This window comes from Rhopalosiphum maidis, chromosome 4 (genome assembly GCF_003676215.2).
Source record: "Rhopalosiphum maidis isolate BTI-1 chromosome 4, ASM367621v3, whole genome shotgun sequence".
NCBI classification, from domain to species: domain Eukaryota; kingdom Metazoa; phylum Arthropoda; class Insecta; order Hemiptera; family Aphididae; genus Rhopalosiphum; species Rhopalosiphum maidis.
In genome coordinates, this window is record NC_040880.1 from 17,511,580 (window position 1) to 17,538,187 (window position 26,608).

General features: G+C 26.3%; 3 protein-coding genes across 6 annotated transcripts; 2 read left to right on the forward strand and 1 right to left on the reverse strand.

Annotated features, from left to right (window-relative positions):
* On the forward strand, positions 1 to 9,588 carry LOC113550341 (protein kinase C and casein kinase substrate in neurons protein 1). 3 transcript variants are annotated; one of them, XM_026952093.1, is made up of 9 exons: positions 2 to 511; positions 6,438 to 6,816; positions 6,961 to 7,149; positions 7,235 to 7,461; positions 7,525 to 7,645; positions 7,841 to 7,954; positions 8,132 to 8,262; positions 8,593 to 8,771; positions 8,863 to 9,586. In XM_026952093.1, the coding sequence occupies exons 2-9, from the start codon at positions 6,454 to 6,456 to the stop codon at positions 8,970 to 8,972; spliced, it is 1,434 nt and encodes a 477-aa protein (XP_026807894.1). In that variant the 5' UTR covers positions 2 to 511; positions 6,438 to 6,453; the 3' UTR covers positions 8,973 to 9,586. The 3 variants fall into 3 exon arrangements, with proteins under 3 accessions (XP_026807896.1, XP_026807894.1, XP_026807895.1); XM_026952095.1 differs by lacking the exon at positions 7,841 to 7,954 and having other exon boundaries at positions 1 to 511; positions 8,863 to 9,588; XM_026952094.1 differs by lacking the exon at positions 2 to 511 and having other exon boundaries at positions 6,454 to 6,816; positions 8,863 to 9,587.
* Positions 9,589 to 12,722: 3,134 nt separating this feature from the next.
* Positions 12,723 to 17,937, reverse strand: LOC113560994 (peroxisomal membrane protein PEX16). Its single transcript, XM_026967155.1, has 6 exons — positions 17,687 to 17,937; positions 17,356 to 17,626; positions 14,451 to 14,614; positions 14,220 to 14,320; positions 13,355 to 13,458; positions 12,723 to 13,263 (listed from the first exon to the last, which is right to left on the reverse strand). The coding sequence occupies exons 1-6, from the start codon at positions 17,811 to 17,813 to the stop codon at positions 13,017 to 13,019; spliced, it is 1,014 nt and encodes a 337-aa protein (XP_026822956.1). The 5' UTR covers positions 17,814 to 17,937; the 3' UTR covers positions 12,723 to 13,016.
* LOC113560995 (mpv17-like protein 2) lies at positions 15,938 to 17,008 on the forward strand. 2 transcript variants are annotated; one of them, XM_026967156.1, is made up of 4 exons: positions 15,938 to 16,051; positions 16,161 to 16,362; positions 16,423 to 16,757; positions 16,824 to 16,966. In XM_026967156.1, the coding sequence occupies exons 2-4, from the start codon at positions 16,290 to 16,292 to the stop codon at positions 16,956 to 16,958; spliced, it is 543 nt and encodes a 180-aa protein (XP_026822957.1). In that variant the 5' UTR covers positions 15,938 to 16,051; positions 16,161 to 16,289; the 3' UTR covers positions 16,959 to 16,966. The 2 variants fall into 2 exon arrangements, with proteins under 2 accessions (XP_026822957.1, XP_026822958.1); XM_026967157.1 differs by lacking the exon at positions 15,938 to 16,051 and having other exon boundaries at positions 16,058 to 16,362; positions 16,824 to 17,008.
* Positions 17,938 to 26,608: the final 8,671 nt, after the last annotated feature.

Sequence of the window (26,608 nt, forward strand, 5' to 3'; positions counted from 1 at the left end):
GTCCGTTCGTTCAGTTTCGGCACTACTCGGCGTCACCACAGTCGGTCCGTCCGTCGTCGTGCTTCGTACCTCGAATTCTGTATTATTTTACTGGTATATTGTAATAATTATTAATTATAACTGTCGACAGTTTTTTTCCTCGTTACGCCGAGCGTGTTGGGTGTCGTTTTTTTTCAGTTTTTGATAGTGAAAAAAAATAAGAATGTGTTAAAAATTACAGTTATGTTTTTAATGTTAATAACAATGCCATAAAATAACATGATATGCCGCGACGACGTGAGGAGGTACCCCACACCTGTGCCATGTCAATAATATTGATAACGGTTTGATAAAGAAGAGTATCGGAACGTCAAATATTTTTATGACCGTTTTATTGTCGTACTAAAAGCTGTTGTTGTTTCCAAGTAAAATATCATAATTCCCAATCGACCGTCCCGGATCCCTGACGCTGGACAATCGGACCATCAGCAAAGCCGACACGGTCAACGTTCAACGACGCTTTGCGCACCAGGTAATAATGATAATCTTATAAAAAATTATCTGCTACCCGTAAACCAGCTACGTGTGTATTTCGATAGGTGTATCTATCTAACACAATATTCGCTACTGTGTAATTTATAAATGAGAGTAGAGACACGATTTCCGTCCAAAATCTTGTATGCGAACATTGCGAACACGCTTCTATTAATATTGGCTGTAGTTATATGTAGGTATAGTGGTTTTTTTTTTTTATTATTACGTGACCCGACAAAACGATAACGATGTATTATAAAAAATATTTGGTAACTGATTTATGAGCGGAAAACTTATAAATCGTTTATAATATGGAAAATTGGCTTAAAACTTATAAGGTAGTACTATCTAATTGTTAATATTGGTTGGAAAGAGAATAAGTACGAAATAATATTTGTTACTATTAACTAAAAGTTTACCATCCATAAAAAATACCTGAGATTTTATTTTTTAATTTATGCATACATTTCACATCGATCTGTGACAAATTTGGATTAAGTAAATTGTATAGAAAATTGTTAGTGCATTTATAGAATCATAATAAGTAAAATACCGCATAAATAATGTAAATATTGAATAGTTAAAATTATAATTAAAAGATTAGTTTATTTTTGGTCATCCTTGTCACTTTAACTTTTTACCTAATCCCAATGAGGTACTAATTAAACAATTGAACAAAAAAAAATTTCAATTTGGCATGTTAAATATTACTTAGTGTAGAAAATCTATATAGAAAATAGAAATACAATATTACTTACTGCCCAGTTGAGAATTGGTATATTTTAGTCAATTTAACTATGTCAAAAATTGGATTACTTGTTTAATTATGAATATATTTTTTAATTTATATATGTATACACTATTCTTTTTGCACTGTTGTTCCATTTAGTAAGTCAACAATATGCCTGGACGTGTTAAAAGAACACTATCCAGTAGTTCAATTAGAATATAAAAACAAATTGTTTGTGTTTCAACTACATTTAATTCATTATCTTCATAATTATATATAAGTTTTTATTTCATTGATACTGTATAAGTGTGTTATTGTGGTTAAGATTTATTTTTGAAAATAATGTTTACTTTTTTACTTAGAATGTAATATGATTTAACCATTTAATTTGAGATACATTACTCATCCATTAAATTAAGTATTTGGACTTGATTTAGCTAAATTGATGTTAATATGAAGTAGATAGGTACCTAATGTTCTTATATGTATTCTAGCAACTTAACCTTTTAAATTATATCTTTTTTGTGAATGCTAGTTAGATACTTACTTCAAAATCTCCAAAAACTTTAATTACATTGGAATGTGTACACAGGTGTACAATGAGCAAATAATTGAAGTATGACTAAGTAGGAATGTATAAAGAAGAGCGTGTGTGTTGCATTATTTATAAATAGTATATTAATAAATAATAATCATTTAATATTTGTATTTAAATATTATTCATTAAAATACCCGTTTTTTATACTATTGTGTTTAGTGTGATCTATCATATTATATACTTAATAAACTATTTTTGAATTTTATTGGAATAAAAAACAACCTGATAACACTTATACAATATTTAATTATTGTTGAGACTATCCTGGATTAGCGTTAATAATATACAATTTTGATAATTATTCTCTTTCAAACAAAAATTATAGGTAGTTAACATGTAGGTAAACATAATTTATATTGAATTTAAATATTAAAAATTATATATAATTTATTACTTAGTATCCAGAAAATATTATATTGTTTATACAAAATATTATATAACTAAAATTAATTGTATTTATATTTATGATTTATGAATCTATTATGATTAATTTCCCATATAATTATGATAATTAATACATTGCTTGAATATTAAATAAAATGATTAAAGATTAAACAAAATTTTTTAATTGATTCAATTTTATTAACTGTTTTAAAGTAAGTTCCAAATAAATTAATTTGGGAATTTTACAGTTATAATTTCTTTATAATTAGTTAATAACTTACTGTAACATTAACTATGTATATAATATTAGTTTTATTTCTATTATATTTAAAATTTAAATAATTGTTATTATGTGTATGTTTTTGAAAACAATCAATAAGGTCAACACTGGTGTGTAAAAAAGAAGACCTACAAAACTTTTGCCAATTGAAAGGGTATCCCCATATTAATAGTTGACTTGTGTAAGACCATACTTAAAGTTTCTAGTCTGATAAAAAAAAATATATATAATAGCCATATCACATTAACCCTAGTTGTTTGTATTAGCCATTGCTGATGAAGACTTAGTGTCTTAGTCCAAATGTTATAGGCAGAGTCATTGAAATAAAAAATGAATATTGTTATCATTAAATGGTATCTTGGTACCAATATAGTCATTTACACGTGCAATATCATCAATAAATTGATCTGTATTTGCACATTTTTTTATACATTGATATAAGAAGAGGCCTCTTCATGTACACTAGACTGGGTGTGGCCTAAAGGGTCAAGGACCAAATATGCTGCAAGCTAATCAACATTCCACCAAGGATCATATATGATAATATTCTTCCTAAATACTATTGATACTATCTAATTTCTAATAAATTAAACTAATGTTATAAAGTTAACCATTTATTTAATTAATCAGTAATATTAATTAATATTTATTACATTTATTTAGGAAAATACTATTTATTTGTTTTTAGTTCATATTTATTTAACTTTACTATTTAGTAATCGCATAAAATAATTATATGTAAATTGTTTTTCTATTATTTTTGGTGGTCCCAAAACCCAAGACCCTTAAGGTGTAATTAGTTTTTGAAATCAATAGTTGTTAATGTTTTTGTAATAACTTACTCTTACAAATTCTAATTTTTTTATTTTTTATAATATTTTGTTAATAACTGATATATTATTATATTACAACATATTTTGTTTAACAAAATATATTTCAATTAGGGTTATTATAATTTATAAGGTATCACTAATTATTATTTTTACTTCTGTTTCCCCATTAAGAATACGATTTCTTTCCCCCTACTTTTGCAATCATGAAAACCAAAAAGTACGTTTTGTTATATAACATCACATTAATATATATTATTAATATTGGGTTTGGTTTGGTTGACAATTATTATTATATTAGTTCTTCTTATCTAATTACAATTTACATTATTTTCGTGAAATTTTTTATTGTCTTAAGATTTCCTTAAATAAATGGTTTTATCTTTCATAGAAATGTTATTTTTATTTGTTAAAATCAGAAAAATATTTCTTAATACGTTTTATGATAGTCTTTGCATGAATTAGAATATTTTTTATCATTAATAAGACAAGGAACGTTCATTTTTTTTTTATTCTGCAATTTATCATAAACTAACTAAATATTTTGAACTATATTTCTATTTTAATTTCTATTTACCTAATTTTGATGTTGGTATAGGTTTTCTTTTAGAATTTTAAAATAGGTATTTTAATCCTGCTATTAAAGGTGAGCATTAATTATAAATCAAAAATCTCCATTTACATGGGAGGTATAGTTTATTCTAGCGTATTACGTTTACATTTCCGTTATCATTTATATTTTATTATGAATTATGTTATAGATATATATTATATATTATATTGTATAATACCTACCGGTATACTTTGTTAGTTTGTTACCATTTCAGTTTTCGTAGTATATTTAACAACGGTATGTTTGTTTTCTCACGATGAATTATTAGTTAACGATGTTTATCTGAACTCTACAGGGAAAAAATATTGAGTTTTAGTTATGTTACAAAATGTAATGTTTTATTTTTCATAATTCCTATAATATATAATTTATATAATAACATGTACCTTACTATGAAATATAGATATTAGATACATATATTTTTTTAAATTATGATTTTTATGGAGTTAGGATCATTTAGTGTATTATTCTCATAGTTATTGATAATAAACTTTTACGGCGTCATTGTTTATATAATACTTTAAAAAATATTGAAAAGCGTTGGTCTTTGGTCGTCATTGAATTTTTTTTTATACATTTATTTACATTAACCTATGTTTCCTATTTCGGCTGCAATATTTACATTAATGTATATTATGTGTAATATATAATATACAATATTATATAACAGTTTTTGCAAGAGTTTGATGTTTATGATTGTGAACATCCCATTAATATTTAACATTGACCTACGCAAATTAACAGGAATATAAATAATGCCTTCCTCTTAGTGGCTATAATAGTATTGGTTACTGGCCAGTTCTCTACCTATATTATGTTGATTTAGACTAGTTCTAGTAAATAATACACAAATGATATAATTTTCAATAAACTCGTTATTTAAGTAGCTATTATTGCACCTATGTACTACATAACTATAGGTACTTAATAATACTATATGTAGGTTGGTGATGACTTTTCTACTAGAACAAAAATATAATTTATTCACGAATTTACAATTGTGTAAAAAATAGGAGCGTGAATTGTAATAATCGTATAAACAATTGTATGATTATTAAGTACTGCCTATAGTAGTAGGTGGCGTCACGTAGTTTGTAAAATATACATTTAGCGTACTACTAACATGATGTTCTAGTATTGCAACACTACGAGTACTCATACGCAAAGAAGTATCGCATAACAAAATGCTGACGGTATATCCAAGTTGGCCGTAAAATTATTTTATAAATTTAATCTAACATTATGTTAAGATATCGTAATCTCATTTTGATTAGGTTTATTTTTGATACACTCGTGGGTATTTATGTATTTATGTTATAAATCATAATAGATGTTCGTTTTGTTTATTTAAATCAAACTCAGGCGTTCAAATTTCAATTCGTTACCTATTTTATATGTATAAACGCGCTTATGTACGTAATATTTATTATATTATGTGATAGTGTCCAGAAAACATCCATTACACGACGTAGGTAGGTAACCTCCGGTCTGTCCGGTCGTGAACATTGATATCGTATTTAATAGTATTAAATATTAATAAATAAAAACTTATTATTCTTGCGCCGTTCAATATTATATTAAAAACGTATCAGCAATACCGTCAAGTTACGATCGTTATTATTATATTGTGTTCGTCCTACCGCAATGTCTCCGGTCGTCATCGTTTTTATGCTCGGTGGGGATGAATGAATAGAATTGAATATGCCATCATAATATTTCGTGCTGAGAAAAGCTACCGTACCCATATAGCATAATAATATTAACGGTCTAATTGCCAAATGACATCATTCGTTATGATGATGATGATGATATTGTGTGTTATGTATTTATGTATTACCATATGGAGAAAACGATTTGATACTTTAGCTAGTCAGATGGCCAAGAATATTTTAACACACGTGTATCAATAATGAATAACACCTATTGATTCCTTTTAGGTGTTTGACGTTCGTTACACGTTACAATTATATTAAATACGTTGTTATGCTCACCGTTGTTTTTTATAGGTACACAACGAATCGCGAACAGTAGTACCTATGTTATATTACAGAGGTTGCATCTTCGGTTAATGTATTCATATTTTTTTTTTTAATCATTTTTAAAAGTATACTAATAAAATTCGAGCACGAACAATTAAATAATAAATAAAAAAAAACCTCGTAACACTTAAAAACTGCGAGATGTTAATAAATGTTGATACGTTTTAAAATTTAAAATTAATAATTTCTCATTGAACCCAACATCTACATAATATAATATAATTACACTTCACCGTTAAAACTTTAGATTTAAATTTGTCATATTTATACAATTTATCATTATAAGTGGTTATTAGCTGCATAATTGTTTATCCCTCACTGTGTAGTATGTTCTTTGGAAATGATTAATTTTATAATGAAGTAACTAACGATGACTCGCTATCAGTTTCAAGTACTCTGAATCATATGTTATTTATATAATGCATTAATTGAGCATATTTTTGTGTCTAGATAAATATCAGTAAAAATGTCACATCACAGTGATGACAATATGTTAATAGCAAGTAGTGATTCGTTTTGGGAACCCGGCAATCACAAACGCACTACTAAACGTATCGAAGATGGTTATCGGTTATGCAATGATCTTATTACCCTCATACAAGAAAGATCAGATATTGAAAAGGCATACTCTAAGAGCTTAAAAGGATGGTCAAAGAAATGGAACGAAATTATTGAAAAAGGTCCAGAATATGGAACGACAGAAGCAGCTTGGAAGGGTGTATTAGTTGAAGCTGATAGACTTTGTGATTTGCACATAAGAGTTAAAGATGACTTGTGTAATGATATAATGCAACAAGTAAAGACGTGGCAAAAAGACAACTATCATAAGGTTTGCACATCAGTACATTTTTATCACACACATAATTTGTTTTTTTACTTGATTATATTAGTAATATTAACTTAATACAAAAATAAAATGTGATGGTACATTTTTATGCGCTTTTACTCATTCAATTTATATTGTTTGCTTTAGACTGTTTTGCATATAAAAGAACGAAAAGAAATGGAAGAATCATTTAAAAAAGCTCAAAAACCTTGGTGTAAACTATTGACTAAGGTTAACAAAACAAAAAATGAGTACCATATTGCATGTAAAGCAGAAAAATCAGCAACAAATCAAGAACGAAATGCATCTGCTGACAGTTCCTTATCTATGGATCAAGTAAAAATATAATTATTGATATTTCATTATTCGATTAATTAATATATTTAATTAAAACTCAAAATCTAACTTTATAATTATTTAGGTGAAAAAAATGCAAGACCGTGTAGCTAAATCGAAAGAAGAAGTGCAGAAAGCCAAAGAAAAATATGAAATGGCTCTACAAGAATTAAATGCATACAATCCAAAATATATGGAAGATATGACAGTTGTATTTGACCGATGCCAAGAAACAGAAGCTAGAAGATTACAGTTTTTTAAAGATACCCTGTTTACAATACACAAGTGTCTAAATGTTTCTCAAGACCCCGTGTAAGATATGATAAATTTATTTATTTGATTCCAAATTAAGTAAATTTTTTTTTTTTTAATTAGGTTGCCACAGATTTATGAAGAGTTTTATCATACTATCAATAATGCTGATCACGAGAAAGATTTACGATGGTGGTCAAATAACCACGGTGTCAATATGGCTATGAATTGGCCCTTATTTGAGGTTTGTAAAATTACAAAACAATTATTAGTATTATTGCTTGGTTATTTTAACTGTAGCAAGCCATTTGTGATTTATTTACTAGATGTATATATTATTTCTTTTTGGTTTTGCCTTGATTTAATTTTTAATAATAATTGTAGTTAAGTCAAAAAACTAATTTGTGTGCATGTGTGTTGTCGTGTTATTCTTCTATAGGATTATATAGAAGAATTCCGGGATATATCCAAGGGAAAAATCAAGGAATCTATACCTGCTGGAACAATAACATTAATCAATCAACGATCAGTCGGAGAAGATTTGCATGTAAATGTTAGTGTGCATTTTTTCAATTTTTTGTTTACTTATTATGTATTAGTTAGATTATTATTAGCGTATGAGACTTATATTATATTACTTAAATATTTATTAATAATATTAACTTGCTTCTTTTTTTTTTATTAATTTATTTTATTTATTGACATTTTTGTTTATTTGTAATCTTTTTAGGATTTACATTCAACTCATCCAAAGGTAAATAGCAAAAAGCAAACTGTTACATTATCACGATCGGATGATAGTACTGACGATCATAAGCAATCTACAGAAAAATCAAATGGAACAAAATCGCATCCTATAACGTGAGTTACTTTATAAAATATATATTTCAGTTAAGCAAAACAATTATTATTTTTTATAAATGACACCTAAATGTCGTGTCATTTAGATTCCTAATGAAGGGGCCGTGCACCGGACCTTACATACCTGTGTTAATCGGTAAGAACGATTACACATGTTCCATTTTTCCTTTTGTACTTAGAAATTCCTTTTAATTTGTAGTTTCATTAGATACAATTAAGAAACCTTACATTTTATGTTATTGGTATAATTCTATTTTTATTAAGTTAGTGATTACTTTCCTGATTATTATTATTTTATGTTTTTATAATAACTTTTTATAAATTGAATAGCAATGGAGCGTCAAACAGCCAAACACCGGACTCAAACCCTTTTGAGGAGGAGGAATGGGATGAAGAAGAAGGAGTTGGTCCCGATGGTGCGCTTGTGGACAACGGTGAACCCGGTGTACCTGTAAAAGCACTGTATGATTATGAGGGTGCCGAAGCTGATGAGCTCAGTTTTAAACAAGGTAAAAATAAATAATTTCAAGAACAAATTGAATAGATTATTTATTTATCAAAATAAATTAGTTGTAATTACATTTTTATTTTATTTTATAGGAGAGTTATTTGAAAAATTAGAAGATGAAGATGAACAAGGCTGGTGCAAGGGACGTAAGGATGGTCGAGTTGGATTATACCCAGCCAATTATGTAGAATCAGTATCATAAACAGAATGATTAGTTTTAAATATCAAATAGTATGTATAATATTTAAAAATGAAAACAACAATGACATATATGGACTACTATGTACTATGTCTGTTCCTCTGCCAAAAAAAGATGTTGTGATCCAATTAATATTTTTGGAGTATTGGTTGTTTTTAATTTAAATTGTTTGTTTATTTATATTTATTTAATGAAAAAAAGTTTATTGTTATATTGAGGGAACAATTGGTAGATAGAAACAGATATTTTTATTTGAAACAATTTTTTTTTCTTAATACTCCATTAATTTTAATAATAATTTATATACTGGCATTATCTACTCTTATCAAATGTATACTAGAGAAATGTGTTGATAGTTACATATCTACTTGAACAGCATTTAATTAAAATCAGTAATTTATTATTATTATTATTATTATTATTACTATTATTATTTACACAAAGGAGTGATCAACGCATTGAGCATTGAAAGTATGTTTTAAATCAAGATTTTATGGATCAAATCAAAATCTGAATCAATAAATTGAATAAAATGAATAGAATAAACAATTTTACTAAATACTTTTTAGTATAATGCATAAAGAACAATTAAACAATTGTAAGTGTTTAATTATTTTATTATTGAGCCAGATAAAACATGTAGTTGAAAATATTAGTCAATATTTAACTTGATTTCAATTAAATTATTTATTTCCATTTTGTTATGTTACTAATTTTATTAAAATACAATAGTATCTGTTACTACATGAATGGTAGGCTATTGTTATTTTCTTAATGGAAATGTATTATTGATAATAAATTGTTGTTAATTGTATTTTTTAAAGAAACATACTAATAATACTTATTATTTATTATTATACAAATATTAATTTTGCCATTAGATTGTAAAAAAAAATACTCTGTTAACTATTTAATATTTTTTTAGTTATGTTTTGTACATAGAATATAATATTAAATATAATATTAATAGCATTGATTCATGTATGATTTAATTATAATTAATTAATTAAATTTTGTCACATGTATTAATGTAAAATTAATTAAAAGTACTAAAGGTGATTTAAGAAAGTGTCAAGATCAAAGACCAAATATATGATACGAATAAATACTGAAAAAATTTATTGGAATTCTAAACAACAGTATATTATTGTTGATAATGGAAAATTATAATAAAAAGAATATGTAACTGTTTGTTTAAATTCAATAAAAAAAAAAGCTCATTTTGTCCTAGGTTCAAAAATATTATATAACATATTTCTTTAATGATACATTTCAAGTTTATTTCCCTATTGTATATTTGGAAATAATACAAAGGAAATAGAAATAATTTTTGCTATTTTTTTTTATAGTAGGTATATTTTATGAAATTTGTATTTTATTTTATAAAATGAATAGAAGTTGTTTACTTTACAAATAAAACAAAATAATGTTGCTGATTTTTCCCATAACCAACTTAAATTTTGATTATTATCTTTTCAATGTTTAATCTTCTCTAAAGTAATAATTATATGTTCAACATATGTAAAAACAAAACAGAAATCAGAAAATTTGCAAAAATAGGTAATTTTTACAAAGTTAATTATAAACATTGTGCGTGCATTTATTTAATTAAATATGTGGACATAATTTATCTTTTGATAATATTACTATACACCAAAGATCATTAAATATTTTTTATATCTCTTATAATATGTTTTTTTTTTTTTGATACATTACTGCAATGAATCTCATATGATTGAAAGAAAATTATTACTGTTATACTACCCTTGTATTAAGAAAAAAATGTGTAAACATTATTAGTATATTATGATCATTTTTACAACAACTTATTTATAAAAATTGACCAGTTATGAAATTAAACGATTGTTAAGAATTATTAAGAGGATAAAGTACTTGCATGTGCTGTTTTGCTCATACATAACATGCCAATTTATGTATCAGATTCTTATGACCATTTATTTATAGTTAATATTAGTCAAATTTTTAGGGGAGAATATAAGCTGAGCTCAAATACAATTAATAGTCAGTATTTTTCTGATATTCATTATAAATTTACTGTAGATAGAATTAGATATATATATGTATTTTTGTGCACAGGTGGTCATTAACTAGTTTTAGTTAATTTTCTAATTAACTTCAGAACTTAACTGCATACATTACTACTACAAAGTTACATTGGCTGTTGAAATAACTTGATTTTCTGTTTATTTAAAAATCAAAAATTTTTTACCTTTGTTTTATTCATTAAGTTACTTTATACATGGATTTGTAAAAAGAAATAATCTAATACTTTAATAATAGTTGTAATACTATAATTTTTGTTATTTATCGATAAAAAAAATGTTTATTTCTCACTAAAAATTTTGTATTTACTTCAACTTCATTAATTATATTAACTTTCTAACATTGTGTGCCATTCACACACTACAACACATGTAGGTACAATATCCTTTTAATGTTAAAAAATTATGAATTATGATTATCAGTGAAAGCATTCCGGTAAGTTTATCTCATATACATGTACAAAAAAAGTTAAAATATGTAACAGAGTAAATTGAAATTTGCAATTCATATTTTATTCCAAGGTCATAGGTTTAACTTGATTATGAACAAATGGTAGCAATGTAATACAATCACAATAAAAATTTGTTGTTATTTTTTTTTTTTTTTAATTATTATTTGTCCATAGTATAGTTTAGAATGTTTAGATTAGATAAAACCTCATAGCTAAATCACAAACCTCAAGTTAACTCACGTATTACGGCTTGTTAGTTCTTAATTATACTTAATTAAAAAAAAAAATTCTTAAGACAAATTTTTCTTATATTGATGCTCTATTATCCATCAATATTACCATTGTAATTTAATCTGTTATAGATTTTAATTTTTAGAAGTAATGAACAATGAACGTATATATAAATATATTTAGAAAGGAAAAAATATTTCAAATTAAATAACAAATTATTCTTACTTAGTCATGTCAAAAAGAAATAATTTTTGAAAATATTTTGGTGTACCTGGGACCTGGGTGGAGGGGTTGAACCTAACCTTGGATTTTAAAAATCAATAACTGAGCTCTACACTTGGCATAATACGTTTGTGGTTTATAATAAGTGTTTGAATTGGGAAAAAATTAATAGAGGAATGTAAATATAAAATATGTGTGTATCTGAATATTTAAATGTCTTATTGATTAGGATATAATTAGAAAGAGTATGATTGATATTTTTTTTAACTCAAGAGAGATTGCCTTCCCTCAATTATTCATTTTTATACACAATATCTGAAAAAATATGTAATATTTTACAAAGTATATTTAATTATCAGTCTTACTTTATATATTATATACATGCATGGATTATGTATTCATGTACTTGGCAAATTTATAGTACTTAGTTGAAATCAAAACCAAGTAAACTTCTAATTTATTCACCATATTATATAATTATAATAACTTATAGTACCAAACTACCAACCTATATAAACTGCATCATAACTATTCATCATGAATTAAATATATATTTACTATTTATTTTAATTTATGCTTTGCAACAAAACATCTTTAAAATAACTAAAATGATACTCAATATTATAGTATTGGAATATTTATGTTTAACTGGTTTTTAGAAATATCACATCATAAAATTATAAAGAGATTTATTCTTTTACCTCGTTTAATTAAGTGAAGAAATTCAATAAATTATCTTAATTAATACATTTTGTTTTCTAGTTTTACTAAATAATTAAAATATTATATAAAGCACTTAAACCCTGTCAATGAAAATAGTAGGTACCTATATAATATAAATAGTAAATAATTACAAAACTTAAATGAATAAATTACATTGTAATTGAGCGTTTCCTACAAAACATTTATATTGTAGTATAAATATAAAAAAAATCACCGTGTACAACAACGCATACCAAAACAATTAAACCAATAAAAAAAAAAAAAGATCAATAATTTAATAGTTACCCCCTAAATATTGTTTTTTTTTTAATTTATAAAAATGTGTAAAACCAAATAACATAGTCCCCAATAACATGTTAGACAGACCAAAGATAAAAATATGTTTCCTGCCATTGTTTCATGTATTCTAGGAAAGGGCGCATTAGTGGACCAACCAACGGCACAGAGTTAACAAACCAGTGTAGGAATAAACGGATATGTTTTTCTGAATAGTTCTCGAAGAATGGTGATCTCACAATATACATGGCCAAATTTAATGATCGTTTTGACAACACCAAACGTTGTTGAGGTGATAGATTTTTTAAAGACTTTAATCTCTGCAAACTAAAACACAGAAAAATAAAAATTACAATCGAAACATTTTGATTAAGTCAAATATCTGCAAGTACTGTCCATCAGTTAACACAACTATTACCTAATATATTCAATTGTTATAGAAATCAACCAAGGCTTCCATGATTGCTCACCAAAAACACACATACTGCCCAAGTGAACTATTGGTTTCATTATATACATTGTCTGAAATAATAAATAATAAAACATTTAAAACCTTGATTATTATTGCGCAAATAGTTTGGAATATTTTTTTAGATTTAAATTAAATTGATTTACTAATTAACAATGATTAAAAAAAAAAAAAACTAAAAAATTCAGGGTATGAAAATGAGTATTACTACACTCAACACCTTTTATACAGCAAAGCGAATTAACTAGTCTTTTTTTATTACAATTATTTTACTATTTTATTTTTAATATTCCCAATATTATTAATTTCAAACATGTATGGAAATAAAATAACGTCAAGAGATAATATGATTTATAATAGTAGACTCAACTGTTTTTAAATGGCCTTAATATATAGGTAATTTATATCTATAATTAAAAGTTTTCCCATGGAGGCATGGAACCCACCCCATTATTTCATAACATATTTTTAACATAAAACACATAAATTATTATTATTCATTGGTATATTTTGAGCCATAAATACGATTGTGAATTAATTTTATATAATGTTGCATGTTATTGAATATTTCCTATTCTCAAATCCACAAGAGTATATTATGTATGTATGCATTTTTAGTGCATTAAAATCGCAATTCTGATTATTATTATAGTCCCACACAGATAATTGAAGTTGGAAATGATCAAAATTTGTACAAGATTAAACTCTAAAACCTCTCTTTGAAAATAGAGTCCAGCCTGTGCCAGATTATCATAAATTCATAACGATCAAAGATGATAATAATACAATAATCATGTATTGTACTACGTAGTACCTCCGCCACGATGTGTCTGTCACTCAGAGTTCTACCGGGAATGCCGCCGAGCTTGTCTGCCCTTGGGGGGGCTTCCCATGTGCGTCGGTTCATCGGAGGGGCTGAAAATGGAAACGGAAAACAGTTAGTATTGAGAGCGTCATCGATCACGTCGATCCGAGTCGGATCGAAACCGAACGGAGTACGAGAAATCACAATATGATTTGACAACGGCGTATTTTATTGTATTACCATTGTCCAGTTTGCGGATGGTCCGTCCCGACGGCAGCGTTATGACACCGTCGACAGTGTCGTTACATTTGAGCCCCACAGATTTTCGATCCAAAGGTTGTATAGGAGGCGATTCGAGTATGTGGAGCTTGTGCACGTGCAACAGGTACAGACGTGCCATGCATCTGTAAAATAAGTCGTAACGAAAAGCGTTAATAAAACAATACTAGCGTTTATAATCAACGGTACAACGAATACAAATATGAAATATTTGTTAAACATAAGTTATTAATTAATTTTTTATTTATAATGTACTACACAACCGTCACAACCTACAGAGACAATAATGAACAGTTTCGACGTGTTTAATTTTTCTATATTTTTATAATAATATGGTTTAATTAAGTTTATCTTGCCTAACAATTACTGTATTGTTTCGACCTTTCCAATAATGTTTGACAACGAAACAATAAACAATAATTTATAGCAATTATATCTATGGCAATATAATTACAAAATAATATTAGGCATGTTTTTTTGTGCGAACTACGAGTCGAATTACCCGAAACGGAATTATTTGCCTACCGAGCAGGCACATACACGGAAAGTCGAAAACCATTTCGGAGATGAGTGAGGTAAACTAATGTATATAAATTACAAATTAAAAGTTATTAAGTTATAATATTATATAAACATAATAAGTTTTCGTAGACATTTTTTTTTTTTTTTTTGAGAGGAGGAGTTAAACCCCAGCAACTCTCGATACGTGCCAGTTGTGTGTCCTTTTGAATGTACACTATGGTAAGATAATAAAAATAATAAAGGATAAGTCAGTTAAGTTCGATCTCTACAGGAGACCGGAATGATTTAAAAATAGCAGACTATAGCTGATAGCGCAATAAAAATATTATCATGTAATATTTAAATATTGAGACTAATTATACTAAATTATACTAAATAACATAGTATGAACTACTAGACAAATGACAATAATTATATGTCTTAAGTATAAATATCGATATCTAATAACAAGTCAATTTTGAACCATTGACGACATTTCTATGAACATTACCTTATTTGTTAATAATTTAAACAGGCTAAGATGTATTTATATAATATGTAGTAGGTTGTAGGTGTGTATAAAAATTGAATATGCTAGGCGTGAGTGTAAGAACGAATATATTATCGAGTAGATAAAGTAAAAAAGAATATTCATAAATCATAAGTCATAACATTTGGTAGATACATTAGTTGATGTACACCTAAAACCAAAATGACTACCTACAATTGTCCAATGTATAAATAACTGAGGATATTTCAAAAACGAAATTAGACAACATTAATATTAAAAAATAATATCTATAAACATCCCACGTGACATGTCAATCATAATCATAACTGAACAGTGTTGTTAGTTATAAGCGGTAGTATATTAGTATCATTCGGAACGCTCTGTACGCGCTGACAACGTTTTAGATAAGACAAACAATTTTATCAACCGGTTACAACTAACAAGTAACAAGTTGCAATCAGAACGGTTTTGAATACAATTATCAAAACCGTGAATATTGAATTTTGATTAATAGGCAAGTTATTGAATTAAAATTTGTGGTAACCATGTGGTAATAATCTACTAAATATCTATCTTTACATCGTTTTAATTGACTAACAAAAAAACTGTAACAAAAAAAAAATTGGAAAACTATTAATGTTTAACTTTGATCTGCACAGGTGATTTAAGCTATTAAAATCGAAATCAAATAAGAAATTGATAAAATCAAACATAACGCAGTGAAAACCAACAGTAATCAGTCTTCATATTGATAGAATACAAATCATAATCAACAACTAACACTAAAAATGGCATCTTTTCTTAAATGGTACAGATTTTACAGCCACACATATCCAATACGGACCAATCTCGTTCAAACAGGTATGTAATCAGTGTAAAATTGTGTATAAATATAATTATTATTGTCATTACATATGTTAGGTATATTGTTTGGTCTCGGGGACTTAATGGCTCAGAGTGCAGTAGAAAAGCGTAAACCCGATGAAATCGACTGGTTACGTACTGTTCGCTATGCATCTATTGGGTGTGCAGTCGGACCAACACTTACTATGTGGTATAAATCGTTGGACAGATTAGGAACTAAAAACACTATACCAATAATAGCTAAAAAAATATTAGTTGACCAAACGATTGCATCACCTATTATAAATGGAGCTGTAATGATAATGAGCAGAGTGTTCAGTGGCGATGAATGGCCACAAATTCAAAATAAATTAGAAGACAACTATGTGAAAGTTATGCTTACTAGTTACTTGGTAAATACGTTGAATGTAATTTATTTTTAAATATTTTATCCTACAGTTGTTTTTTTATTTTTTTAGATTTGGCCAGCTGTACAGATAATTAATTTTTCCATTGTTCCACAACAATACAGGGTTCTAACAGTACAAATAGTTTCATTAGCTTGGAATACATATCTTTCATTTATGAGTGTGGGTGGTGAAAAATCAAAATAATCATAAAATTAAAAAATATGTATCAATGCATCTAAGGATGTATAATTTTGTTTATAAATTTAAATTTCTAAGTATATTTTACATATCATTTGATGTTTGAAATATATATAAATATATAATTTTTTTTTTTTAATATGAATCTAATATTTTCTTATATTATTAATGTGGAAAACTATGAACGTATAGTTTTAATTTTAATTGTATATTATCATTTATGTTATTAATAAAATTGATTGAGTCTTTAATCTTTTTTTGTGTACAAATTAAATTGAATTATGTGTGTAGAAATATGAAATAATTTCAACATGAACTATACAGCTAAGAACTCTGTATTTACAGAAAATCTACAATCATAAAGAGGTAAATAGAAAAGCTTAATAATTGAATAGGTAATTACTTTACAGTCTGCAGGAGTACAATTATAATCCATCGTCCTTTGTTGCCCCATAATTTTTTAGCAGATACTTCTATGAACACTTCGATATAATCCACGGTAGTAATAAACCGCTTGATATTTTCAGAGCTAAATATTTTTTTCTTTCCTTTATCACTAACTGTTACAGGGTTAGGTTTGGTAGTACTTAGTATGATTTGATCATTGAATAACATCATGAAGTTGGACATGGAGTATATGAGCTCGGACAGCAATGTCGAGTTGTTGATTCGACCTGCAATCATGCGCTAAGCTATAGTGAACAATTGGATTACACGACTAATAAACAAAATACCGGCTAAAAAGTATGATATCCATTTTATTGAAGCTTCCAGATCTGTTGTCCGTTCTGGATGTGCACTGACCCAGTTCACGTAATGTTTATATAGAACTCTTAACGTGGGTATAGATAAATTTTCCATTTTATATTGATTTAGTAGTTCGGCAGCCGCTTATGTTGGCGAAAAACGTAATCAGCAAAAACAAAGGAATGTAAAATGTAATTCACAGTACGAATTGTATATTGTTATTGTACATTTTTTTGAATCTATGTGGTTGACGTTGTTGATAATACAGTACGTGCTGAAGTTAGCAATAATGCCAGTTATTATTGATAAGGAACTCTCATATCAGCGATGGCCTAACGGTACGATGAGTTGCCTATAGCATGCCCCTGACCAAAATGATGCACAATACATAGAAAGAAATCCCGAACGAAAATAATATTATTATTATTCGATTATAATTTATAATATTTTATAAATTAAGTTCAAGCTAACAATTGTCCAATTTCTAAAGGCGAAGCGAATAAATAAAAAAAAATAAAAATGATTTATGGGTATTTTATTTAACTTTCAAAGGTAGGTATTTAACATAATAGACTCGCGTTACAATAATAAATTAATTTTTTTATAGTTATTTTTACTGAACAAATCTTATGTTCTATTGTATGTTAACCTTCTTGATGTTACAAAAATACTTGTATATAATTTTAGATTTATCCCTGGATAATAAACCTTAATCGTTAAGATTTAATTTTGTAAATCATGTCACATGTTTTCGAACATAATATTTTATTTTATTCATAATGAAAAGAAAACTTTTTTCTTAGAAACACAACAACAAAAAACAATTTTATTAAAGGTTTACATGTATTAAATGTGATATATTTGAACACCATATTGTACAATAATAATAATATATAGTAAAGAAATAAAGGATTTTTATTATTTAAATGTCAGTTGCGTCAGTGCGAAGCATGTCTTCAAAATCAAGCTATATACCCAGACACCTGTGGGTAATTAGATGATCGATAAACTAATGCTGACTGAAATAGATACTTTGAAAAACAAATCGAATACATTATTGGACGATAATTAATTGTCTTTGATGGACAAGAAGAGCGTTGATTTTATTATCATTATTGTATCAGATGTGGAAATGCTGAATAATTCGTATAAGAGGTTGAGCAATGAGCATCAACGTGCAGAACCTTAAAAAACAACTAATTTCCCTTGGAAATAATAAATAATAATATGATTAAATTATTCATAAAAAAACAAGTATAAAATATGGATTACGCAATTCCGTTTGTTTAGGAAACACGGAGAAGCCGGTTCAAAAATATGGAACGCTCAAGACCAAAATTGAAATCCTTGACAGCAATAAACTTAAAAAATTTTATGTATAATTATTATAAAGTAATTATAGTAATATTAATATACATAGTTATATAGTAATTTTTACTAAACACGTGGTTGCGTGTGTGCAAGAAATGCAATGAAGAGCTCAATGCTAATTGAGCTAAAAAATGGGTCATTGATATCGGACATTGTACTGGTGAGGCTGCAAAGAGTGCCAAGTTTTAGACTGGCAGTTTTCTCACGTTCCGACTAGTCCGGATTCATTCCTAAAACGCTATCCGATACTCCATATTCACCGGCGTTGGTCGGTGTGTCACATAAGTAACGGAGTCTTCTCCTCCCCCAAACATTGAAAAATCTATTATCGTACACCGAATTATTGAAAGCTGTTGTCTTAAAGCATCGTGGATAGCGAAAAGTTGGAAAACTGATCTTGGATCATAAAATAAAAGTTAAAACGACTTATTATTAGTCATAGAAGAATGAATTTATGCGTGTACACGTTTACTATATCATTGTAATTAATAATTAATAATTGATAAACACGCCATTTGCGACAATGAAATAATTTCAACAACAAAAATAAATATATTAATTATATTTGTTCCTGTATATAAAATAATACTAAGGTTTATGCGTGTTTCATGTGCAAAACATTCATGTTACCATCAATTACTAGGATTTTCTATACTATATTTTTATACACAGTTTGTTGCTAAATGCTAAAACACCTGTTCATATACAATATTTGCGATTAGTAAGTTGTTGTCATTTGCACCACGAACGACCAATATTGCAACATGAATTTATATAATTTATAATATATATTGTTATATAACAATCGTATTTTTATAAGTCATTATACTTGTGTATTAACTATTATTATATTATACGTAATTATCGAATTTTATAGAGTATTTGCGACATTTGTATCATTATAAAGTCTTTGAATTTAGTATCTATCATAATAAATACTTAAAAAGTTCTGAAATCTCAGACAAACTAAAATAAAATTTTTTAATTTCGATGTTTTTACGAAGTACCTTTCTATCTTTTAAAGTCTACTTATTAAAATTGTTTTAAATATACGGATTGACGATCAACCACAAGATTTTTTCAGAACATTGGTTAGTATAATTGGTTAATTAGTAACATTGGTTGGTAATTATGGAGATATTTAGCTACAATACATAGTTTTTTACGACTGTCATAACATAAATTTGGTTTTGTGGAAGTACTTCCATTACTAATATATGTAATACGTATATATATGGGCATTATAAGTGAACACAATAAATATATCACGTTCGCGACCAAAACACACTTCACCCCTTTGACTTGAAAGGACTAATCATGGTTAAATACTATTTGATATTATCAAGTTCGATACCCGATATTACTGCTAAGGAATAAGGATAGTTATACATAAATACATTGTTAATAACAAACAATATTGTATTTAATACGATCATTATAAATATAAAAAAAGAAGAAAAATTAAAATTTATGAAAAAATGTCAATATTTATTATAATTTCTGTAAATGAAAATAAAATTGTCAAATAAAAAAAATGTGCCTCTTCTTTTTATTTTGTGATAAATGGTTAGGTATATATCTTACACGGTTTAAGATATACATTTATATATCTTAAACCGTGGTATCTGTAACCGTGACAACCATGGCTGACCGGCTTATTCGGCGCAACGTATAGGCAATTTAGCTACATCGCTGTGTAGATCGACAAAGTAATTATAAAATGTGTAATCAACACGTAATAACTGAATATGATAATATTATATTTACAACGAGTATAATAATTTTATTATTTGATATCACGATGTATTGTGTCTATATGATTAATGGTTTCAAATTGTGACATAGCGTCACAGAATGTGTATAAAGTTACGTATATTTACTTTCCGAACGGATTTGCATAATATACATCATAATCTGTAATGGTGGCTCTTGGGAGAGTTGTATTTTATGGCAGTGGTGCAAAATAATAAAACACAAATAAATATTTGTTATAAATTGAATAATATCCAAATATGTTATATAAAATCGTTACAGTATAATAATAAGTTATTATTAATAACTAAGTTAGTTACTAGTAAGTTAATAACTTATTAACATTCACATTAGCTCATTGAATTACACATTGTATTTAAATATTCATTTTTAAAAATAAAATGTGTCATGAATCTACTTAAAAAAAAATAGTACATTTTAATATTATTTTTTTTTTTTACCTGAAGGGTTTCAGTTGAGTACCTTTTAAATACTTTAAATCTAATGTTCTTGAATTCCGAGATAAATTTTGTTTTACATTTGTCCAACAGCTGGAGACATAATTGAGTAATCAATGTAATCAAACTATGAAATATTACACTCATAACGTAATAAATATTTGTAAAAGAGTTTTTGTGTAGTAGTGGAGGTAAAATAACTTAATGTGCATAAACGCCAACGATTCAAATGTTATACTACTTAGCATAGCAGTCAGTCTTGTAAAATAAACAATACATTCGTATAAGTATGGTCGGTATTTATTGGCTTTAAAAAACGACGGAAGTAAAGAACGACTTCTGCACTACTATACAATACATCGTATCGTGTATCACGTCACTTTGTAGCAGATATTTTATTTTTATTTTTGGACAAAACATTGTTTAAAATAAATTAAACAAAATATTATGCAAAATAAATAAACAAAGAATGGTATTGTAACAAAACATAGTATTATTGTTGTAGAAAGTGGAGTGGTGCATAATAGTAATATTATGCTCTTGTTCACGAGTCATTACTGACTATTAAGTCATAACATAGAGTCTATTTTTTGTATTACACATTTTAGTACAACACAAAAACACTTAGTAGCGATGCGGACTATTATATTTTTTGAAACACAGTAGGTATATGTTTTGACCCATAACAGGACCAGACTTAAAAAAGGTAAATATATAAATTTTTAATAACGAATATTTTACTACTTACTGACTTTCACTTTCCTGGGCACCAATCTATCTAACTTCTACAAATTCTAGAGTGCCGGGCATCAAAGAGATACAAATACTCTGCAATTGCGAACATGTAAAGGGAGGAAGGAGTTTTCCCATTTTATTCAATTAAAAATAATCATTCGACATAGGCAATATAGAATGTTTTTTAACCTACATAGGTTATGTATAGTCAGTTTTTGAAATGTACGTATATTTAATCCAGACAAACCTATATAGTACGTATTAGCTGGTAGTTAAAAGCTAATCTGATACCGTGGTCTTAACACACTTTTTAGTAAACTATTTTTCATTCCATTTCAATTTGATATTCAATCTTTGTAAACAGGTACAAATTGATTTTGCATAAATATTTCTGTTTTTTTTTTCGTTTTTCTCGATTATTATCTATTGAATTTGTAGATTTTTAGAGAATTTATACTTCAAAAATAACTATATCCCAAAATGTCAACTAGATATAAGATCAAAAACTGCCTTCGAAGTTGAAAATAAGAATATTTTTTTTACTATAAAAAGTGACTTACAACACACGTAAATAAAAATATATAATGGTACAATAAACAAAAAGAAATACATGTATAATAACTGTAAAACCAATTCATTTATGCTCTTCTAAAAATTTAAAAATCATCATAAATATTATTGATTAAATTATAACTTTTATATAGATAAATAAAATGATGTGATTTATGTCCTAAAAGCTGATTAAGTACGTACGAGTATTGAATAAGCTCTAGACTTTTAACAAGAAATCGCAATGTGAATAGTACCTATAAAAGTTGAGAATTTATTGAATAATTTCATGTTATTCCGCTATCCCCTGAAAGTATTTTGACTATAATACGCGTATTGTATAATAGTTGATCGTATACAGGCCAAAGTAGACGTAATAACCACTCATCGTTATATGGCCATATTAAGCTAAAGTTTAAGCCAAAAAAAAAAAGCAATTCTTATGTGGCATGTTGGTTTTTATAGGCGTAGGTATATACAAATTTATTTATTGCCTGTATTTGTATGTATTAACTATCAACTAATGCGGTATGGTTTTTTTATTTAGGTCGAAAGTACGTATTTTAATTATTATAGACGAGTGTCGAATTCACTATGACTGCAGTGTAAATATGACTAAAATTATATGGGTAATAGCCAATAAGCATTATACTTCAGTACTTTTTTTACTTCGGTAAAACATCATTGAGGTAACCTCTACCTTTTCAGTTTTCAAATATTTTCACGAAAATATGTAACGATATTATTAAAAAATATATTGGTAAGAATATTTAGGATATTCGTGGTAGATGATAGTAATAAACTAATAATAAATAGAAAATATAATATAATCATAAGTTACCTATATTTTAAAGTTTATTAACAATGTAATATACGATAAAAGTAATACCTTTTTTTTACTTTTTTTTTTTTAGTAAACATTTTTAAGATGACTAAATAAACGGTCTAAATTAATTTATTATATCATTAAATTATCGTTTGTATATAGAAACTTGCTAATCGCTATATAATCTATATAATGGTTAATTCAATTTTATACTTAACCTAATTCATAGTTGTTTAAACGAGAAGAATTTTAGCTGTCTATATACTTATATACGTTTTTTAAATTATTTTTAGATATTTAATAGTATAATTCAATAATACCTATTTTAAAATCATTATTAATACACATTAAATATACACTAGACGCAAGAATCGTTAAGCATATAATAGGTATTGGGTACTTAAATACGATTTTAAGTTCCGAGGATAATATCTTAAATTAATTTTGATAATATTATTTTGCAGTTTTGATGTAGTTAAATGATTGAGGATTAATTGATTATAATAATCAACGAAGCCTTCAATATTACAGTCTAAAAATATAATATACTAAAATAAAATAATAATGAATTTATACGTTTCTTTTGAATTAAATCGTGGTTAACATATACATTGTCCTTTACTAACCTCTCCCCCATATTATTAGATTTAAAAAAATGTGAACCCACACAAATCATAGTATAATGGATAATATATGAGGTTTTGAGTGAAACAAGAAATGATTTATCATTGAATTCAAATAATTTAACTGATTTATTATATTGTAATCAACTCAATAACGATCAAAACTATACATTCGAAACCTACCGTACAGCAGAACAAATTTGTCGGTTTTTGATAGAAAATAAACGAATCCTGAAACCATATTAATTTAAGTAGAATATCGTCAAGTATAAATTATGAACATTACTCATACGGTGGGTATTAATTTTAGATGAATAAAATCACTAAAAAAAAAAAATCATACCTAGGTAATTGCTAATATTTGAAATTTGTTAAATTGAATAATATCATATTGAAACACTAAATTGTCTTACATACCTAAAAATATTATACTTAATAGAAACAAAAGTTTAGCTGGCAATTTTTAGGTATACAATGTAAAATAAATTGTGACAGTAAAAAAATGTTATTCTAACAGAATCGAGTTTTTAGACTTTTTTTACGGAGAGACCGGAAATTTAACTAAAATATATTTTTAGTAATTTAGTATAGTGTATAAATGATAGTATAATAATATAGTTATACATAATCTTACATCATATAAATATGGATCAAATAGATAGGGTTACTTTATCGCCACAGAAATACAGAATTCACCATAAAGCCTTCTGAAATTTCGGTTTTTTATCAAGCAATACATAGGTGCCTACAATAGTTAATCTTTATTGTTTTATATTATTCATTCAACATTTTTGGGACTTGAATATCCATGTGGAATGATTCTTATGAAGTCATCATAAGTAATACGTGCACTATAAACTCAAGCATGCACAACTAATTGAGAATTATTTTATCGTATGGTGTCAATCGAATACAATACGATAAACTTAAAATTATTTACACATTGTTTATTTGTGCAGCGTATAATATAGTTTTCAATAAAACGACATTTATTAAACCTTTTATTACAAAAATAACTTTGAAATAATGTATTTTTAAATTTATTTATTATTTGTCTCTTACTAATAAAAAATAGGCCACCGTCAACAAACGTTTGACAGGATAAAGTACTTAAGAAATATTGATTTCGATTTTATTGTTTTATATTTTCAAAAATGTATAGCAGTATTATAGAAAACATTTATTGAAAATAGCTGGCACGATTTTGACATCGCGTGACTTTATGAGTATTACTTTATTGCAATAATTGTAATAGGAATGCCAAATGGTTTTAATCTAAAAAAGACCGTCTATTCATTTTATGTATACATTTAATAACTTTATTTATTATCATATATTAGCATTTTTTAAACACTGAATATTTTTAAAAAATTGTTTCGCTTTTAATTATAAACTAAAAATCTTTAAAATATTATAATAATAAAAGTATTAAAATTTTTAATTTACATTAATATTACATTGTGGTAATTGAATAGTATTGTAACACATTTTCTTTTTTAAATTTGATTTTTCTAAAAAAAAATAAACTTAATATAAATACCATATAAAATATACCATTAGAAATTATTTTGTTGTATAGTATAACTTAGTTACTTTCGGTTTCTGAATTAGGTATCTACCATCTAGAGCCTAAACTTCTAAAGTTATGAAACATTTGCGGTAATTTACTTCACATGGGAAGATGTATTAAAAGAATGTTTAGATTTTAGATAATTAATTTAGTGGTTTTTACTTTACTTTTAACATATTTTCCCATTTTAAAGAAGATCGAGATATGCGATAAAATTGTTAAAAGGGCGCGTCGGTATGGCGGTATACTGCATACCTATATAGATATTTGTCTACAAAAATGTTTAAGCTTACTATGCTATTGGCCTCAATATTAATGTTAAGATAATAAAATAAATATTAATGAAATAAATGCTATGATTTTGGTATGATTAATTTTTAATTTTTATAAATATAAACTAGTTAATTTGTGTATAGAAAAGCAAATATTCAAATAATTTATCCTTATTTTGTTGTTCATTTATTAAACATATAATTTTTTGACGGAAAAAATAAATATGCAACGTTTATACTATTGTCAATATATTTATAAATTAATTATACTATGTAGTCAACAGTTTTGAAATTTAATATATTAATCGCATCATCATTAATCTTGTATGGTAATAATGTAAGAGAAAAAATAAACAATAGTTTAAGAATATAATCATCAATGGTAGTAGCGGTAGTACTTATATTGTATATTATACTAAACGGTGAACTTTAAACATTTAGATATCTTATTTGACCTAATCAGACACATTTTATCAGTCATTTAAATGACGTTTAAGTATACATGACCTTTTAAATATAAAGTTTATCATCTGTTAATACAGGTAACCTACCACAAGATTTAATAATTTAATAGTCGAATATTGTATATGGTACAGCGTGTTTAAAAATATGGATACCTACCTTTATTCAAAGAATATGTACTTGGTTTCGTAGATTGATTATATTTTATTTTAATTAACATATTATAAGCTTTACAACAATATGTCGATTTACTTAAATATATGGAAATATTTGTGGGGCAGTATATTATTT

Excerpts from the sequence above, each read along its gene's own strand:
- LOC113550341 (XM_026952093.1), top strand. The coding sequence starts at position 6,454 with ATGTCACATCACAGTGATGACAATATGTTAATAGCAAGTAGTGATTCG. Across the intron at positions 7,955-8,131 it reads GAGAAGATTTGCATGTAAAT|GATTTACATTCAACTCATCC; the intron begins GTTAGTGTGCAT and ends TAATCTTTTTAG. Across the intron at positions 8,263-8,592 it reads ACAAAATCGCATCCTATAAC|CAATGGAGCGTCAAACAGCC; the intron begins GTGAGTTACTTT and ends TAAATTGAATAG.
- LOC113560995 (XM_026967156.1), top strand. The coding sequence starts at position 16,290 with ATGGCATCTTTTCTTAAATGGTACAGATTTTACAGCCACACATATCCA. Across the intron at positions 16,363-16,422 it reads GACCAATCTCGTTCAAACAG|GTATATTGTTTGGTCTCGGG; the intron begins GTATGTAATCAG and ends TACATATGTTAG. Across the intron at positions 16,758-16,823 it reads TTATGCTTACTAGTTACTTG|ATTTGGCCAGCTGTACAGAT; the intron begins GTAAATACGTTG and ends TTATTTTTTTAG.
- LOC113560994 (XM_026967155.1), bottom strand. The coding sequence starts at position 17,813 with ATGGAAAATTTATCTATACCCACGTTAAGAGTTCTATATAAACATTAC. Across the intron at positions 17,627-17,686 it reads GATATCATACTTTTTAGCCG|GTCGAATCAACAACTCGACA; the intron begins GTATTTTGTTTA and ends GCATGATTGCAG. Across the intron at positions 13,264-13,354 it reads ATAACAATTGAATATATTAG|TTTGCAGAGATTAAAGTCTT; the intron begins GTAATAGTTGTG and ends TCTGTGTTTTAG.